Source organism: Parasteatoda tepidariorum, chromosome 7 (assembly GCF_982258835.1).
Source record: "Parasteatoda tepidariorum strain Cologne lab strain chromosome 7, Ptep-v5.0, whole genome shotgun sequence".
NCBI lineage: Eukaryota > Metazoa > Arthropoda > Arachnida > Araneae > Theridiidae > Parasteatoda > Parasteatoda tepidariorum.
In genome coordinates this window covers 80,234,390-80,253,852 of record NC_141761.1, presented here as the reverse complement: position 1 = coordinate 80,253,852, position 19,463 = coordinate 80,234,390, and the positions used below count along the sequence as shown (strand labels likewise).

General features: G+C 28.7%; 1 protein-coding gene across 2 annotated transcripts; it reads right to left on the bottom strand.

The window, feature by feature from the left end:
- Positions 1-627: 627 nt before the first annotated feature.
- LOC107457094 (uncharacterized) lies at positions 628-18,676 on the bottom strand. Of its 2 annotated transcripts, XM_016075155.4 has the most exons (6): positions 18,541-18,676; positions 18,347-18,457; positions 14,738-14,897; positions 11,080-11,216; positions 8,617-8,722; positions 628-900 (listed from the first exon to the last, which is right to left on the bottom strand). In XM_016075155.4, exons 2-6 carry the CDS (start codon positions 18,387-18,389, stop codon positions 690-692), a joined length of 657 nt encoding a protein of 218 aa, XP_015930641.2. In that variant the 5' UTR covers positions 18,390-18,457; positions 18,541-18,676; the 3' UTR covers positions 628-689. The 2 variants fall into 2 exon arrangements, with proteins under 2 accessions (XP_015930641.2, XP_071039344.2); XM_071183243.2 differs by lacking the exon at positions 18,541-18,676 and having other exon boundaries at positions 18,347-18,485.
- Positions 18,677-19,463: the final 787 nt, after the last annotated feature.

The following is a 19,463-nucleotide window of genomic DNA, read 5'->3' as shown; positions in this document are numbered from 1 at the left end:
TGAGCAATGTTGCTTGAACAGCAAGGATAAAAGAGAGGTTTCATGCTTTATCTTATTCTAACCTAAGGGTCAAGTTAATACTGTACGTGTGAGCTATGATGTTATACTAAAACTATGTATAGAGCGATAATTTGATGTGTGACGTAATAATGTTTACAGCATTGCTTATGCTCAGCGATTCTATTCTATGGCCTTGAAATGCCCACCGGAGTAATATCTTTTCCTCAACAGTGTTAAAAAGTTCCTGTTAGTCTTCCATCTGTCATAAAATTGACCTACTGTTTGATAATCCGGAGAAGAGCTTTCAGTGAGGTTGAGGACAGTAGCTCATCTCGTAATTGCAAAACAGTACTCCGATTTTAAACGATGACGTTCTAACGATGATGATAAAAACGAAGTTCCATGCTCTGTCTTGTTCATGGAGAGCAGCTGGTTGGATATATGCAGATAAAAATGTCACAGTATCTACAAAATTACTATCACTGATTTGGAAATTACAATATAGATAAATAAACAAATGTTTAACAATCTAATCAAGATAAATATTATGAAACAAAAACATAATTCTTGCTTTATAAAAGTGAAAAAAAAGAATTTATCAACATTTTAAATAATTGATTTAAAAACTAAATAAAAACATAATTTATTCAACATCTATGTACACGTCCTGCAGATAATAAGCATAACAATCACAGAAGTGTTATTGCTATCACTACTATTATTGTTAACAAATAACCACCCAGTATCGGGGCACTATTACAATATTTAAAGTATGTGCCACATAAAATAAAATGAACATTCCGATATTCATTTACTAAGTGATTTTGAAAGTCAGTTGCATTATGAGGACACACAAGAGTCATGTTATTCCGTAGACATTCTTGTTGCTTTTGCAATGAGCTGAAAAAAGAAACACATTAATACAGAAGTTAAATTTCAATAAATTTATGAAAAGGATTTCATGTTTTAATTTTAAGTTTTAGCTTTTTTTTTAAATATTTAGATTTATATAAAGATTACAATTGAAATATATTTACTTCCTTTGTATAAATAATTTTTTTACCACTTTTAAATCATTTTCTACCATTAAATTAAGAAATGTATAAAAACAATTTTGAGGATTTTAAAATGAAAACAATTAAAGTATAAAATTAAGGTACTTCGTGGTCATTTTTATATATTTTTTAACAATATTAAATACTTTAAAATTAATTAACATTTAAAGATTATTAAATATAAAACATTATTTTTATTACTATAAACTTTGTAAATATAATAAGCGCCACAAGGTTATGCATATTTTCCAGTCTCCACGTTTTCCCCTCTTTCCGTTATCATGGTTTATCTCTTTTTTTCTCCACACCAGTAAGTTTCAGTAAGAAGTGCTGTAGCTACTGTTTGAAAAGCTCATACTCATATGTTTCTGAAATATGCTTACATCATATTTTAATATGTTAAATAAGAGCCTGCAACTATTTTAACATAAATACTTTGTGGTTAAAAATAATTAAATTAAAGTGGTATTTGGTTAAGAGGACACAGCGTAGTTGTGGACATACGAAGCTGTAGACATTGTAGAAAACCATGTTTGATTGTATCTTGACATTTGGGCTGTTCATAATAGCAGAACTTAAAGTTCAAACAATTTGGCACTATTTTGTAAAAACAGATCAACTTACAACCTAGATCAAAATGATGAGCAACTAATAAAAGCAAAAGAACAAATTACAATGGTAAAAGAAACTACAATTAATTGAAGGTACTCTTATGTCTGAAAAAAAGAGTGACGATGATGTCGATCACAGCGTTGCGAAGGCAACTAAAGTCAGGAGTAAAATTATATTTAATTTAGTGTATTTTTAGTATTCCTAATTTTATTTTATAAAATTGTGGATAAAAAAAAAATCATTGTTTGGAATTTTATATCACCTATGTCGATTAATCTAAGTAGATCAACTCTGTTTTGTCGGTTTTGATCTTTGACCCAATGGTTTTGAAGCACATACATTATCTTTAATTTTATTTTATCCCTGTTGGTAAATCAATCTAGTAGTGCGACTTAGTTTAAAGGTTTTTATCACTAACCCTAATGGTTTAGGGTGATAGCTCTTACGTCTGACCTTACTGATTTAACAGGAACTTTCACTCAAAATACCTTCAGTTTGAACACTACACTCTAAATTAAGCATCAAAATAAATTTGACTTCTCAATGTGAAACTTAAGAGCATTAGGAAAACCTCGCGCGGTCAGCTTGATTGAAGTCAAACTTAAACTCATCATGTGCTAGCCGATGTGTATTAAGAGTATCATGCATCTAATACCATTTCATTCATATATATTCGGAATTATAAAGATTCGACTAGTATATATACGAGATATAAAACCGTGCTGCTCATATCAGAAGATAGTGATTTATCCTCGAGGCCATCCATTTCTTACAGTGCTTTGTTTTATTTTATGGTAACGTTCAGAATATATAATATATACTAAACGAAAAAAACGACTGTGATTTGTTCGTTGACACCAGAATTATTCTTGACCAGTGAAATGCACTCATGGTTTTAAGAACTACACAGTAACATCCTGAACAATTACGATTAAAAGTACCAGCATTCAAGGTGCCATTGCTTTTTAACTTAAGATTCATTTCCATCGTAAAATTTTGTATCGTATCGCAAAACAAACAAATATATAAATGATACGTAGTAATTTTTTTCAGTAATATTCGATAAATAACTTTATTTCAGTAAATATTACTGTAAAATTTACAGCACGAAGTTTTACAGTACAATCACTCTGAATGTAATTCCAGCATTTTTTACTGTAATTTTTATAGGAATTCTTTTTACAGTTTAGAAAGAAGAAAAGAAAAGATTTCCTTAGATTTTTCATTAACATTTGATAAATCACTTTAATTCAGTAAATATTACTGTAAGAATTACAGTATAAAATATTGCGGTCAAAAGTACTAGCTCTCTGAATGCAATTCTGGCACTTTATACAGTGATTTTTTAAGATTTTTTTTTACAGTTTAGAAAAAAGATAAGAAAGATTTCCTTAGATTTCACACCCTCATAAGTGTCATAATGATACAAACTTAATTATGTTTTTATTTAACGTTATTACATTATAATTACCTTATTTTGCCAGATTTATAATATGAAAACCTTTCTCAAATGCTTCTAGTAAAATTATTGAAACAGATCTTGTATTTTGCCATTTGACTGGATTCACGCTAAATGTTGAACTTAAATTTAATTATCATTAAAAAAAATTGTGCTTACGAGTGAACTAGCATTTTTTACCTATGGAACATTTGTTCTAAATTATTTTTAAGATATATATATTTTTAATCAAGATGATAAGGAAGCTTTCTGCCTTTTTTTGCAATTTTGGGAGCATTAATGTTAAACTTAAATATAATTTCATTTAAAAAAATTGCGTGGAGAAATAATTTAGCAACTTTTGCCTTACGTTATTCAACTTTTTCCAACAGGATTCTGGCAAAAGTTACTCTAGAATAAAGAATGTTTTTGAATAGATAATCAACAAATAAACTTATAAGAAGAAACTAGTTTGTTATTATTAGGATTTCAGATATAAGCTAAGAATAAAACAAAAAAATTGGCTTTATTTATCTAGCAAAAAATTTGCATTGTCAAATTAGCAAATAATTTTCCAAAATAGCTCATAAATTTTCATTACGGAAATTTTGTCTTAAACAATATGTAAAAATCTGTATTAAAATGGGGGATACGGAGATAGTTTTTGTTTCTTTAGATATGAAGGATAACTTTCAAAAATTTTTTTATTTAATGTAAAAACATTGAAAAACGTACTTTGCAGAGATAAAAATAATTTAAAATCTAAATTTGATAATAAACTTTAACAGAAGACCATTAAATCTATGAAAGATCTGCTTTAAGCAAATTAAGTGCCTTTGTATTTCGAAGAAAAAAATAAGCTTACTGCTTGAATTTTTTATTTTCAAATACGCTTCATTAAAAGAGGATTAGTGTCATATTTTCAAAGAAAACATCGCGGAAAAACATTAAATAAAATATCAAAAGAACTTTCGAATGCCCTCAATGCCATCGAGACTAAGTATCAATGGTGTGCAGCGAGGGCCATGGGGGATAAGGCTCCAAGAATCTGAGGTGAGAATCTAGTTGAAGACTAAGAAAAATATTTCTATTTTCTTTGCAAACTTAAACCTAATGAAGAATTAAGGAAAATACTTCTTTTTTTTTTATAAAATTAAGTCTAATCGGAAATAAGGAAAGTATTTTTATTTCTCTCTATACATTAAAATGCCGAGGTTTTGAGTGTTCAATTTAATTATTCTATTTATTATTATTATTTTTGGTGCAAAGAGAATATAAGACAAAAAATTTGAAATTACTAAGGTGTTAAGAAAAGTATACAAGAATTAAGATAGAAAAGTTCAAATTAAATTATTACTTCTATAATTATTGGCTGTGTAATTATTAAGTAATTATTAAATTATATTATTATAATTTTAACCAAGGACTAAGAAAAGTAATTTTATTTCTCCCCATATTAAAATGCCACTGTTTTGGGGGTTCAACTTAATTTTTTAATTTATTATTATTATGATTTTTTTGGTGCAAGGAGAATATAAGACAAAAAAAAATTGGAATTACTAAGGTGTACCGAAAAGTGTGCAGGAATTAAGGTGGAAGGAAAAGTTAAAATTTTATCATTACTTTGAGAATTATTAATGGTATAATTATAAAAAGTGCCGGCGCCCTGAGTGCCTATAGTTTTTAACGTAGTTTGACCAAAACATTTTACAGTGTACTTACAGTATTGATATTTTTAAAATGTCGTTTAGAAAGAGTAAGAAAACATGTAAATAGCTTATCTTGTTTTCATACATGAATTATTTAGTTGAAAAACTTAATTGAATTATGAAATCACAACGGACCTTTGAACAACTCATTTCCTGCAGATATTTTATATCTCTCGCAGACGCGATGTTGATTAAATGTCTGCGCTACATTAAATGTATATGAGAAAAATCAACGGAATGTGACGAAAACGTGATTTGTTTTACTAAACCAAATGGATTATTTCTACTATTGCTAAAAGTATTAACTAATTGTAATCTCCCAGACATCATTGCTATTGACTAATTTTTAGTTTGAAAATAACTTTTGCACAATAAAATCATTTTATACAACTAATAGCGCTTATATAAGTTAGTATTTCACGCAGATAAAATATACTCTCGATTTAATGAAAACATTTCTTGATTGTTAAATTAATTTTTTATAGCAATTTAAAATTTTTATAATTTGATGAAATATTAGAGAGCTTCGCAACTTGTTTCGTTCAACAAATTATCTCCCTCGATTCGTAATGTTTTTTTTTTGGGGGGGGGGTGGAGTGCAACCAAATTATTGCGACATCAAAATAAATTTAGATAAAAGATCAAACTAATCAAAATAAAAAAATTATAATTATTCGAATGAAAGATCTCAATTTTTTTATTGGATTAACATAGATGTGGTTTCCGATTTTATTAGGATAAAATTCAAAAGTAATAATTTTGCTGGTGTTGACTATTTTTTTAAGAATTATTTCATTTCCGATCACTACTCTGCAAAACATTTGGTGTATAGATTGTAAGAAATTCAGGACCAAAGTAGGGTAAAAAATATCGGTACTCAGGGGGTCGATACTTTTTACATTACAATCCATTTTTACTGGAACATGTTACGGAAAAAAAATCTGATGTAGAGAAATTTTTATTGTCATAATTACTGTAAAATCACTGTATCACTCTAATTAAATAATTACTGTAAAAATTACGGTATAATATTTTACAAAAGCAATTTCAAAGTGGATTTTACGTAACATAAACCCAAAGTGCCGGTACTTATATTATAATTTGATCCTGAATTTCTTACATTGTAGTGCCACTATTTTTGGTGATGAGGTAAACTAAATACATTTTTAAGTACAGAAAAGTAATTATCGTGCAAATAAAACTGATAAAAAGATTGGTTTGAAGAATTCGGGTGAATATATTACTAAAAATGTGCTTGTTTCTTAAACTAAATATTTATGAAATTAAGCTTTTAAATTGATTCTACTGCAGATGAAAATATGTGTTATATATAAACAACCAAACAGAAAATAAATGTATTAATGAAACTATAACGGTGAAAAACGAAATAAAAATGTGGCTTCATGCACTGTAAAAAATGTTAGTTTACTCCAAAACAAAAATGGTGACAACTATACAACAAAATTTTCGTATTTTAACCAGTTTTTTTTATTTATTTATTCATTACTTTTATAAATTATTTAATTAACTACTTCATACCTTAAAAACGCAATTGTAAAACCTTAAATTTTTAAGTAGGTTAAGTAGGTATATTTTCTATTATACAATTTATATTTTTAAAAAAATTGAGTAGTTCACTCTCTTCAAAAGTAAAATAAGTATGATTTATTTATGTCTGAACAAATGGGCATAATAAGCTTTTTGCGCATCCCACCAAGCCAGAAGTAAAAATACGAATAAATTTTTAAAAAAAAAAATAGTTAACAGAAGGGAATGCTCATAAAATTGCTAATGAGTGTCCCAAAAATGATTAGTGGTTTAATAAATTAAATTTAAAAAAAATTATGGAAAACAGGATTATACGGTTAGCCGTATTTTCATTACGAAACTAGATATTTTATTATCACGTACTTTCACAACTAGTTTCAAAATTGATCATAAAAAGACGTTGTATATAGGAAATGCCAAATATGATTTTATGTTACATGTCAAATCATTCCAATTAAATCTCAGTCCCTTACTCTACAGAACCCCATTCCCCCAGCTGATTAAAAATTATATAACTGTTTTTTTTTTCTGTTTCCTGAGCAAGACGTAACAAAGTACTCATCTCTCTGTCCTTTCATTTTTCCTTAATAGTCAAATAATATCATTAACTAATACAGCAAACAAATCGCCACTTTCAGACACCAAATACAACTCAATACTTTTTCTTTACAATACATAAAAACATAAAAACTAAGTTATTTCAATACATAATCCTAAGTTATACTAAGTTATACTAAGTTATTTCAATATTTCAATACATACATAATACTCAATACATAAAAACTAAGTTATTTCATTATTCACATAAATAATTTATCATATCATAAAACAAGCTAGTTATGTTTACATTGTTGACTGGAATAGTTATCTCAATGCACAATTACACGATTCAATGCATAGCCATGCGCATTTTTTTAAATTCTTTTTCAAACGAATTCAAAATATTTTTATGTATTAAAAAAATAAGAGTTCCAAAATCTACACTAATCAACAAAGTTTTTATCTTTTTAAAATAATTCAAATTCCTTTTTATTGCAGTTTTTGTTGGATAAACAAACTTTAGTTTACAGTTAATTTAAAGTAAAACTATTCCTAACACCTGTACGTAACATTGACGGTCTTTTTTCTTGCTATAATATTCACGTGTTTCGCAACGCATCGATAAATTTCGTAAAATCATCAGTAATCCATGCAATAAATTCCCAATTCCATCTTCAAAATATTATTCTAACGCTGCAGACAGAGTGGTTTGCAATCGTTGCACTTAATATTTTTTAAAGACTTCATCACCAAATGAATTCATGAAAGTGTATCGTTAGGGATCAAAAATTAATATTTAAGCTCTCAGGTAATCAAACCAGTTTTGACGCTTTTTTGGTTCTGTCTTCTTTACATGTGAAGCATTATTTAGATGTCGCCTTTCTTTCTTTTTTTTAAAAAAAATATTAATTTGCAAGCCCTAAAGGGGCTACTTTTATAAATTCATTTTATAACATGATTCTTAGAAAATATATTTAGTGCCGAACGAAGTATTTCTTACATTGTTGGGAATTACCAACCAACATTGAACAGTATTACAACCGGGGCTGTAGGAAACCACGTATTCTATTCTTTCAGCAGAAAAATTCCGATTCCGAATTCAGATACCGCTTTTCCTTCTTGTTTGATTAAATATTAATTTACAAATCCTAAAGTGGCAACTTTTATAACTTCATTTTAGAATATGATTCTTAAGGAGATATATTTAGTACAGAAGGAATCATTCCTTACATTGTGTGAGTTACCTACAAACATAATGAGCGTTGATCAGTATTACAACCGGGGCTGTAAGAAGTCACGTATTCTATTCTTTCAACTGAAAAAAATTCCGATTCCGAATTTAGATGCCGATTTTCTTTCTTGTTTGATTAAATATTAATTTGCAACCCCTAAAGAGGCTACTTTTATAACAGCATTTTAGACTATGATTCTTAGGAGATATATTTAGTGCGGAACGAAGCATTCTTTACATTGTGTGAATTACCTACCAACATAATGGGCGTTAATCAGTATTAGAACCGGGGCTGTATTCTATTCTTTCAACTGAAAAAAATTCCGATTCCTAATTCAGATATCGCTTTTCTTTCCCGTTTGATTAAATATTAATTTGCAACCCCTAAAGTGGCTACTTTTATAACTTCATTTTAGAATATGATTCTTAGGAGATATATTTAGTGCGGAACGAAGTATTCCTTACATTGTGTGAATTACCTACCAACATAATGATCGTGCATCAGTATTAGAGCCGGGGCTATAAGAAGTCACGCAGTCTATTCTTCTTTTCTGGTTCTTGTTATAACACGCACTTGAATTAAGAAACCCTGAAAAAAATGGAAGAATTTTGTAAAATCTAGTGTATTTTTTTAAATGGAAAATATCACTAATTACATAATAAATTATGATAATTTTCAAACTATAGCTATTTTCATCAATTACTAAGTATGAACGATAAAAATGAAATGATAAATACTTCAGACTTTACCAATGTATTCTATAGAATGAAGAATCACAAACCAGCAAAGTATGAAACGATTATTATTTCATTCGCGCTTGGGTATTTATTGGAATGACAAAAGAAGAACATATTGGCAATATATACGTCAGGCAAAATACATCACATTTTTCCTATACTTTGCTGAAACCACCAAGCATTCTAGACATTTAGTAGTTGTTCTTTTATAGAATGCTGGTATTTAATAAATTGACGGCAACATACATAAAAGCAAATCTAGCGAGATAAAAGATAAATTTCATAGCGAGAAAAAAGAATTCACTAATTTACTTTAAATTGTATCCGAAATCTGACATATAGAGGCATACATTTTTAAATAAATATGAATAATAATACGAGAGTTGATGCTGATATATAGCTTAGTTATTAAAATAAAGTTTTGAATATAAGTTTTCAAATAAGTTTATCAGAAACATATTTTTATCCTATATCATAAATTCATCCCAGAACATGAAACATCTTACGGCTAATTACCATAAAATAAAAATCGCGATCTGGATGAAAACATGTAATAGTATAAATAAATAATAAATTTATGATTGGGATAAATACTACTTAGTGAGGATATGAACACGTAAACTAATTTTTTATAGCGTTTGTGTTTTTTTCAGTTTTGCTAATAATGCACATAACGATGCGTGACATCCCCGTTTTTACAGCATAAATGCGAACAGAGTGTTTTTGTGCGAAATCGGATATCAAAGCTACAAACAACTAACAAAGACACATAATGAAATGACTACAGCGATACAAAGCTGTAAACAGCTCTATATTTTCTTCATCTAGTTAGATCGATAATAAAAAAGGGAATTTCTAATTAATTTATTCTTTGAGCAGCATTTTTAGTCACCGTGAGTCATTTAATAAATATTGAATAGCATTGACTTGTTTGTGCACTGTAAAAAATTCCGGTAAGTAGTGCCATCACTCAGGGTACTACTTACTTTTTACCGTAAGACTTTACAGAACAAAAAATCTCGCAATCCGTAATTTTTATACCAATATTTACCGAATCAGTATACTGAAATAAATATTACTGTAAAAATTGCGGTATAAAAGTTTACGATAAAAATGAATTTTACGGATTATAAACTCATGTACTGCTAAAAATTTCTCAGGAAAAATTGTTAAATTGTTTATTTAATTGTTATTTAACTATATTCAAACAAAATTGTTATATAATCATAAATAAATGGTATTCAAACTATTAACTGCAAGAAAAACCGCTTAATAACTCCTTTCACCTAATACGGTTAAATAACCAGAGTTTTATCGCACCAACTAGGTCCACCTAAAGAAGCATCTTAGTGAATATTCAATGAAGCCACAAGGCTTTATTAAATATGTTATTTAATGAAGCCCTGCAACAGGGTAAATATTAAGGCAGTGAGGGCTAATCTGTCAATCTCATGGCCAATAGAACGAGGATTCGATTCCCAGAGTTTTACACCACTATATTTTCCTCATTCCCTTAGACTCATGAAGAGTTTCCAGTGTTCTGCACACTCTAATTTGCGATCATGGACTATTAGAATTGGATACTCTCATTCTCGCATAGCATTTTTACCATAAAGATTCTCCACATCACCATAAAGATTCTCCACATCACCATAAAGATTCTCCACATCACCATAAAGATTCTCCACACAAAAAAAAATCTTGTATTTCCAGTTGCTCAAGATAGATGGAATCATCAGATAACTAAGTAGGCCACAATACATGACTCATTTGACAAAACACAACTCAACCACAACCTAACACCATTGTTAATTGCCTAACATAACTTAACTATAATGTCCAATTAAATTTAATTTTTTGGGTTTTGAAACCATGCATGTTTTAAGTGATTAAAAAACAGTGTAATTTTGTATTCGTTGTTTTTTTAACCATACTAGTTGTAAGCAGTTTCAAAACCATAAGGGTAAAAAAAGTACCCTTTACCGTAAACTGTACGGTTAATTGGAGGAACAGACTGCTGCCGGTTATTTTACCGTCGTTTTAGAATGAACATTCTAACAGTGCGGTGCCAGCACTTATAACCTTAATTCCCCCGAATTTTTCTTTACAATATAGCCACTTTATCATACCTAGAAAAAAATTATTTTAGTAATAAATTTACTATTCGTAAGTTAAGCATTTCTAAGATTAACGTTAATTTGAACTTACTTGCTTGTTCTTTTGACTTATTATTGCAAAGTGATCCAATTAAGGAATTAACGGAGAGACCAATGCTGCTATCTAATCTTGTATTGCAGCTAGTCGTTATGTCTGAAAGACATCGTTCCGTCGCTGTCCTTGATGAGCTATAAACAGATATAAAGCGTTAGACTACAAATTTATGTAGAAAAAAATATTTCCGTGAAATACGCATTACTGTGATAAGATTTGTTTTTTTAGCAAGAAAAATATCTACCAAACTACTGTTGAGGTCACAAAATTACTAGAATAATTCTTTGTGATTATAAATTTTATTAAAAAACAACAGCTAACAGCAACAGACGTGTTAAAACCTGTTCATATTTCGACACAACAATTCCTGTACGCAACACCTTCATCAATGATTACTGAAGCGTTAATTTTCATATAAAGTAGCGCTGAATATAATGTAGCGCTGCACAATCAAAATATATCGTCTAACAAACTGTTAGAAACACATGCAGATAAAATAAAATCCGCATTGAGTTTTTATGCAATAGATAAAAGATCTATATTTTAAATTAATTATTATATTACCCCTTTGCGATCGTAATTTGTAGACTTTCAATGAAAGTTGGTTACTGTTACCTACAGTAGAGATCGAAACATAATGAACTGATAAACAAAATATACTGGTAAAATTACCCTACTGTACTGAAATCTTTGGTAAAAAGAAACATAATTCTGGTTACTAAAACCAAAAAATACGGTATTTAAGTCATTCATTTAATAATTTTTCCTTTCATATGGTAGCCGTTTACTGGAAATTGGGGTTTTCGAAGTTACATTTCTTATTACCACACATTTAGTAAAAACAAAATTGGAAAGGAAATCTATTCAAAAAATGGTTTACATGCCAGGCTCTAAGGAATAGTGATAAAATTACAGCATTTACCAAATTTTATAAGTGCTATTACCAAAGCGTTTCGGTAAAAAAATTACCGAACTTTCTGGTGTTCTCATAAAACCAGAAACACCGCAAGTTTTACCATATTCTGGTAGTTTTGAAGATACTTTTTTCTTCAGAGTACATTTACAACTTAGAGTTCGGTAATTCACACATAAAAATTTTTTAAACAATTTAAACATATATATATATTTAAAAAAATCAGCATTAAGTTTTATTTCAACGGGATAGGTTTTGATATTTTTATTAAATATAAAGAAATATAAGTTTTTTTTCAATATTTATTAGAAGAGCTTGATTAAAAAAAGGTTTCAGTGAGATTTTCGAAAAAATAATTGAAATTTCTCCATAAATACATTATTTTCGTCTTGTTTTAATAAATAACAAAATTATTTTTGCCAAAAGTTATTAAATTATGCAAATTTTGGGGGACGAAGTAACGATTAGTATTTTCGAAGTAGAGCAAGGCTCCAAGTGCAATTGATAGCAAACAAGCAATCAGCAAGTACATAGCCTTTTGTCAGAAAATTAAAAAATGCTAACAGTGTAAAAGCTATTAATTTCAAATAAGTATCAGGTATTTTTTGCAATTACCAATTCGAAGCTTACGCATAAGAATTAAATGGAATTTATTTTTTATATTCTTTATTATAAACTTCAAAGACTTTTTACTCAAATCCATTAATATATCAGTTAAACCTCCAGTAGACAGCACTGAGTTCATTTTTTTTTTCGTCAATAAAAAAAATCGAAAAAAATAAAAGCAAAATGAACGCATGAATTAAAATGAGAACCACATTAACGGTTAGTTAAATATAAAAATTATATTGCAGTGATACTCCAGATAACATTTCCCTAAAATAAATATTTTAGTTAGAAGATATCAAGTAATAATTTCACATTTATTTATCAGCAATGAAAACCCTGTCCCATATGTGTGCTAGACCATCAATTTGAAAGACAAACTTATTCAGATACGAAACAAAAGCAATGAATAGAATCATGTGATGCAAAGAATAATTCTTTCAGGTCGTGATAAATGTTTTTAATTAATCGGCATTTGAACCTGGCAATGAACTCAAACGGATGAGTTCTATAGGACAAAGAACTTTTGTATTTATAGTATCCATTGCTATTTTTTATTTAAAATATAAACCTAATTTGTTTGTTGATAATACATCATTCTTATCTGCTTGTTCCAAAATGCTGATTTTCTTTAGAGGGGCAAAATATATTTATGAAATGCAATTTTTTGTGGCTGAATTTTACTTTTTCTTACTGAAATATCGAATAAAAAAGCGTTAATGTATTAAAAAACTTGTCTTTTTTTTCTTATCTATAATTAGAATTTTAAGGAAATAGTAAATTGCCCTAACATAATTATCTACACATTATTTAAAAAGAATGCCAAAATTTTATCATTAAAGAATTTCGAAAATTTACTGTTATATATATTATATATAAATAAAATTTGTGTTGACTGTATTAGAAATTCCTTCATGATTAATTACATAAATTTATATTAATTAGTCTAAATGGAGTTGCGTTAAATTTATATTAATTATCTTAAATAAAAATGGAAAAAGCGAAAATGAAAATATAATTTTTGCAGTGAATCACGTTGAATGATTAAATTTACTTTTTATTTTATCTTAATATAGATATAAATTGATTATATTTTAGAATTGTTATAGCTTTTCGATGCCTTCCCAACGAAGTTTTCAATGGAAACTTAAAATGAGAGACTGAACAAAATAATACTTACAGACAAGCATCAAACAAATTCAATTTTTGGAGTACACTGTAAATGAAATTATGGTAAAAAGTACTGGCACCCTAAGTACAGCATCAGTCGAATTCATTTCACCTTAAAATTCCTTTTTATTGTAAAATCTGATACAGTTGTTTTTACATAAATATTTATTTAATTACAAAGATTTTACAGTTAATATTAAAAAAAAAATTACCATACATCGGATTTTTTATTCGGTAAAATTGTACGATAAAAAATACCAGTGCCGTTACTTTATACCGTAATTTTATGCAGGATTTTTTACAGTATAAGCTACCATGAAGTTGCGTTATATGAGAAAAACTAACAATCTTATTCATTAAGAAATTCACAGAAGCAATTCATGTTCTTGGAAAGCGATTAAATTAAAAAGCATTATAATCAGATGTTGCACATGGAGAAAAAAATGCTGGTAAAATTACAGTATTATATGGTAAAGACATTTCTGGTAAAAACATAACCATAATACAGATAATAAAAAATATACGGTATTCGAACCATAACTTTGGTAATGTTTCAGTTAATTTAGTAATGGTTTCCCAGAAATTCTGTTTTAAATAATTACAGTTCCTATTACAACACCTTTAGTAAGAAATACAAAACTGTAAAAAAAAATTATGTTAAAAAAAATCGTTTTTATATCACGCACTAAGGTATCATAAAAAAATTACAGAATTTTACTACATAAACCAAATTCTAACTCATATCATAAAGCAATCTTTTACTTTTAATTTTACCAAAATCATTACCAAAGTGCTAACAGCCAGAAACGAGGTAAGTTTTACCATATTCTAGTAATTTTGACCATACTTTTTTTCTTAGTACAATGAGTTGGGACTTAGCACAATACATAATACCGCAAGTGTGTAATAAAGTGACTTGTAAGAGTTAATATTAAAATTTACAGGACACAAAATCTGTAAACTTACTTGCAGGTAGCATTTATTTCAGCGGTTGTTTCGTCATATCTGGCGGAAAAATTTGCTCCTAAACTTCCAATTGTTTTATAGCATTCATTATATTGCTTAAAAACACAATCTATTGTTTTGTTTCGATAATCTTTTGCTGCTATTGTTCCTGTAAAAACAGCTGAAATAATAATAGTAATAAGCACGCAAGTAAATTTGTTGTCAGAATCTGAATTATAATAAACTAAGTATATACACTGGTATAAATTTTTGAGAGCATGCTGTGAAAACTATAACGTATATTGATGTTGAACAACCCTTAAAAATGCGCGAATAAACACTCTTTTTCAAGTTAACACGAAATCGAGCTAATACAATTTAGAGAATGTTTAAAAGTATTAAGCACCGAAATTTCAAAAACTTCATACCAAGATCTTTCGCTTTTACACTATACGGTAAATATACTCCAAAAACTCCAATGTTGGCAGCGTTTTGATTTCGTCTGTAATTGTTTACAATTGATAACGACTTGGCGAATGTTTGCTGCTATTTTAGATGTTCCATTTGATCTGCAGAAACTTAATTTCACAGTTAAAATATGTATGCATGTTTTTTGTTGTGTAATAAGGATATTTATATTTAAATTTTCAAGTCTCTGTAAACTATAAATAATTTTATAATGCATAATTTGTAGCAATTGAATAATTTACTACTCTGCTAAGCCTAGTTTGAATCGTCTTAACATTCTCTGCTGCATATGTTTAATTTGCAAACTTATTTTATTTTATGATTTAGAGTGCGGATGCAACCTAAATAACTGATTCTTATGTCATATTGTTTCGTAAAAATAACTTTACTGGTCCTTTTGTATTTCATATGGTACTGTAAATATAAATTTTAATGATACTAAATCACAAGCTTCGTGGCTTTGAATCGAATAGAAGAACATCCTGGGTGTTTCACGGCACCAGGAACTAAGCTTAGGTTTTTGGTGTGGAGGAACACTTAGTGGAACACCACTTTGGTGTAAATTAGTTGCCACCATTTCTGGTATTCGAATACACGAAATTTTTTTAAAAGTGCATAGAACCCTAATATCGTTTAAATTTACTGTAACCTCATTTTGGAGCAAATTTCAACAATGTCTGATATCTTCAACTCGAATACATATTACTATATGGATAAATATCAATGAAAACATGGTTCAAATTAAAACAACCGATTATATCCTTTAAAAATAATATTTCCTTCCCTAATGTATTATAAGGTTAAAGTTTTAGATACTAAGCGATTAAAAAGGCTTACATTTGAAACAGTAAAGCTATGGTATACCAGTCATGCAGAATTCCCTCCCGGATAGCAGGTAACTTTAAAATCAACGTTTTAATTTCCTTTTTATTTGGTAGGCATAGAAACATTGACTGATTAATTATTTTTTAAACTTAGTAGAAGGATTAGCATGCAAAGCTTTTTTCTTTAAAAATTAAAAAAACGGACAAACAAAAACCTTTACAAAAATCTAATTTTTTGGCTTTTATTTCCAAGTATTATAAACCTTATTTTAGACTTTTCTTCATTACAGCTTTGCCCAAGATCTCAAATGCAACATTTTGTTTCAGTTTAAAACTTAATGTTCAGACCCACCTTCACTTTAAAAGTGTTAAAGAAAGTATGTAAAATCCTACGCAAATGAACCTTGTTTTAGTAATGGTCATGAAATCTAAAATAAACCTTGAGAAGGTGAATTCATTCTCGGTTTGAGAACGCTTGTTTTGCGAATGATGATTCATACTCGATTTTAAAAGGTTTTCCTAGTCTCTTTTCAGGCAGATTGAATCTCGATATAAATGGGTTGTTTTTGCAAGCTTAATACAAACCTCATAGAACATAAACTAGCATAGTTACATTTAACATTGTTTCAAGCTTGCATGGTTTATTTGCTAGTCATTTATAAGCTTTGTTGAGCTTATTGATCATGGTTGTTGCTGACATTAAAACCAACCTTACATCTGGGCACAAGCATTCAAGTAATGGCCTCACTTCTTCACTAGCCTGAGCATACTCACCCGGTATGTTCTCTTCTGCATATTGAACAAATGCGAAACTGGTTGAGGAAATTCTGTACGGAATTTTTGGCATTTTCAGAACATTTTTAAAAGTAAAAATCAGATGAGGAGATATCATAACTGTGAGTTTGGTGCTTGAGTGCTTCCCACTGTAGTGTATGCACCTTTCTCTCTAATCACATCATCAACTACCTGGTTTTTTTAAATTTATTTAAACGACTTAAAACTCCTCATGCACCACAAAGTATAGCATGAGGCTTACAATTGTAAGTGGAAAACAAAAAGAAGAAAAATTTACAAATTTACACTAAAAACAAAATTCCACAAGGCCGCAAGACTTTCAATACTTTTGACCAGTTCTGATAAGACAGGTAGCCAACAAATAGAAAGACGTCTCAAATCAGTCTTCAAATTCATTCGGGCACTCGCATACAGACTACAATGAAGAAGAATATGTTCAGCATCTTCATCAGCATCACCGCAAGCACAAATTCCACTGGTCTGCAGATGGAAACGAAATAAATATCTCTTAAAATTTCCATGGTTTGTTAAAATTTGGGTCAATTTAAAATCAGTTGCAAAGAATTTACATTGCAAACGGTGAAAAATGGATGGAAAGAACCTTTTCGTCCAAAGCGACCGAGGCGAAGCAAGAAATTCAGCATTCCAGTCCGCAATGATTTTATCTCTAGCGATGCGCTTCCAGTGAGAAGCTGGAACAGACACCCTTAAGTCTATTTCACCACACGTAGCTTCCCTAGCCAATTGGTCTGCTCTTTCATTGCCCAAAATACCGCTATGACCACGAACGTAAGAAAAATGAATAGTTACGTTTTCAAGAGCGTTCAAAATCGAGTGAATTTCCACCACAAGCTTCTCAGTAGAAGTCGTGTCACGCAAAAGAAAAAGTGAAGAAAGAGAATCTGTACAAATGAGATATTTAAAAATTTGGTTTTCACTAATAGAATTTTGTATCCACTTAACAACCAGGTTTATACACAAAAGTTCAGCCTGGAAAACAGTACATTCATTTTGTAGTCGGTGCTTGGCAGTAACCTTCTCTGTTCCATTTTCATAAATTACAAAAGCAACTACTTGGTTAAACATTAAATTAAACAATTGAGGTCGAGCATTTAATTAACAATAGTTGATCATGATATTAATAATTTAGTACTAATTAAAAGCGTAATTTAAATCCTTTTTTACATCAGAAAATTATAATTAAAATCTAATTCCCTTAAATAACTAATGATGCATCTCCCGCACAGCACTTGTTTTAAAATTTGACTACCATAAGTTAAAATTAAAAACGTATTTTGATACAAATGCTTATGATATCTGTTATATCGCTGAAAATCCTGATAACGAATTCCAGACTAGATGAAAATTTATGCTTGCTTAATATTAAACTTTTATCAGAATATAAATTTATTAATAAATGCTTATAATTTTTAAAATAAAAAAAATGCGATTGGAATTAGTTTACTCTTTTTGTAAAATGTGCAAATTACTCAAATAATATAAAAAGTATATAAATAATATAGATAGTAAGAATAAAACTTACCCGTAAAAGCGCATATAATTAACGCAAAATTATTTTGAAACATTGTTATAAACTTTACTTATCAAAAGTAAAAAAGAACATTTCTAACACCTTCCCTGTAAGGTATTTTACCTGAAATGATAAGAATGTTTAATCTTCCATATGTAACTTCTTCTTATCTTTATGAGTGTAAAATGCGTTGTAGGAATAAATACCATATTCAGGTAATAAATGTTGTCAACATGGCTACACAATCTGTAATAAAATAAAAGTGGTATTCGCTCTGATATTTCGTCTCATTTAAATTCTTATCTAAAAAAAATATTTAATGATAAGTCTTTTCATTTGATTAGAGATGTTTTGGTTTGCTATTTAAATATCTATATCTGGTTTATTCTCCAATTTATCCGCTTTATGATATCTCATTGAAGATAAATAAATCCAACACATGCATATCATTCACATAATAAAGATAAGATACATTCTTACTGGTAAAAAATTATAAAATTGCAAAACGTTTAGTTAAAAATGAAACAGAATTGATTTCATTTATAAGTAAGTACTGGTGAAAAAGATTTTGAAAAGCCACTGGAAATTATAGCTGAGAAAGATCAGAAATCTAAAGATATAAATTAGAAAAAAAAAGAAGACACAGACAGGTGTGCTAATTTATGCACATCTTGCCAAACAAGAAAACTCAAAGTTTTCATGTCAAGCCTTGCTTTGTTTGAAAACATATAACATAGTGGCTTAGTGGGATGTTGTTGGGAAAGTATTTATGGGAATTGAGTAAGTTTTAATAAATTTTATTTTATTTCTATATAAATAAGCTATCTTGAAATTTAGAAAATAAAAGTATAGATATTTATTTATTTTCCCCTATAGTATTAGCCTAATCGTCTTAAATTTATTATTTTAATGTTGACTTGATTTTTAATTGCAAAATTAAATCATGCTTTTCAGTTTTGTACACAAACATTAAATTGACTTGGACACTGTCAGAAATTTTTCGATAAAAACGGTTAAATAGCGATTTATGTCATTGTTATTTTACTATTTTCCACCAAAGCTGTCAAGTAACCATAAAAGGATTTTCAAACTGTTAGTGTGAGAAAAACCGTTGGTCCTTTTTACCTAA

Excerpts from the sequence above, each read along its gene's own strand:
- LOC107457094 (XM_016075155.4), bottom strand. The coding sequence starts at position 18,389 with ATGTTTCAAAATAATTTTGCGTTAATTATATGCGCTTTTACGG. Across the intron at positions 11,217-14,737 it reads GAAATAAATGCTACCTGCAA|CTCATCAAGGACAGCGACGG; the intron begins GTAAGTTTACAG and ends ATCTGTTTATAG. Across the intron at positions 8,723-11,079 it reads TAAGTCAAAAGAACAAGCAA|GGTTTCTTAATTCAAGTGCG; the intron begins GTAAGTTCAAAT and ends CATTTTTTTCAG.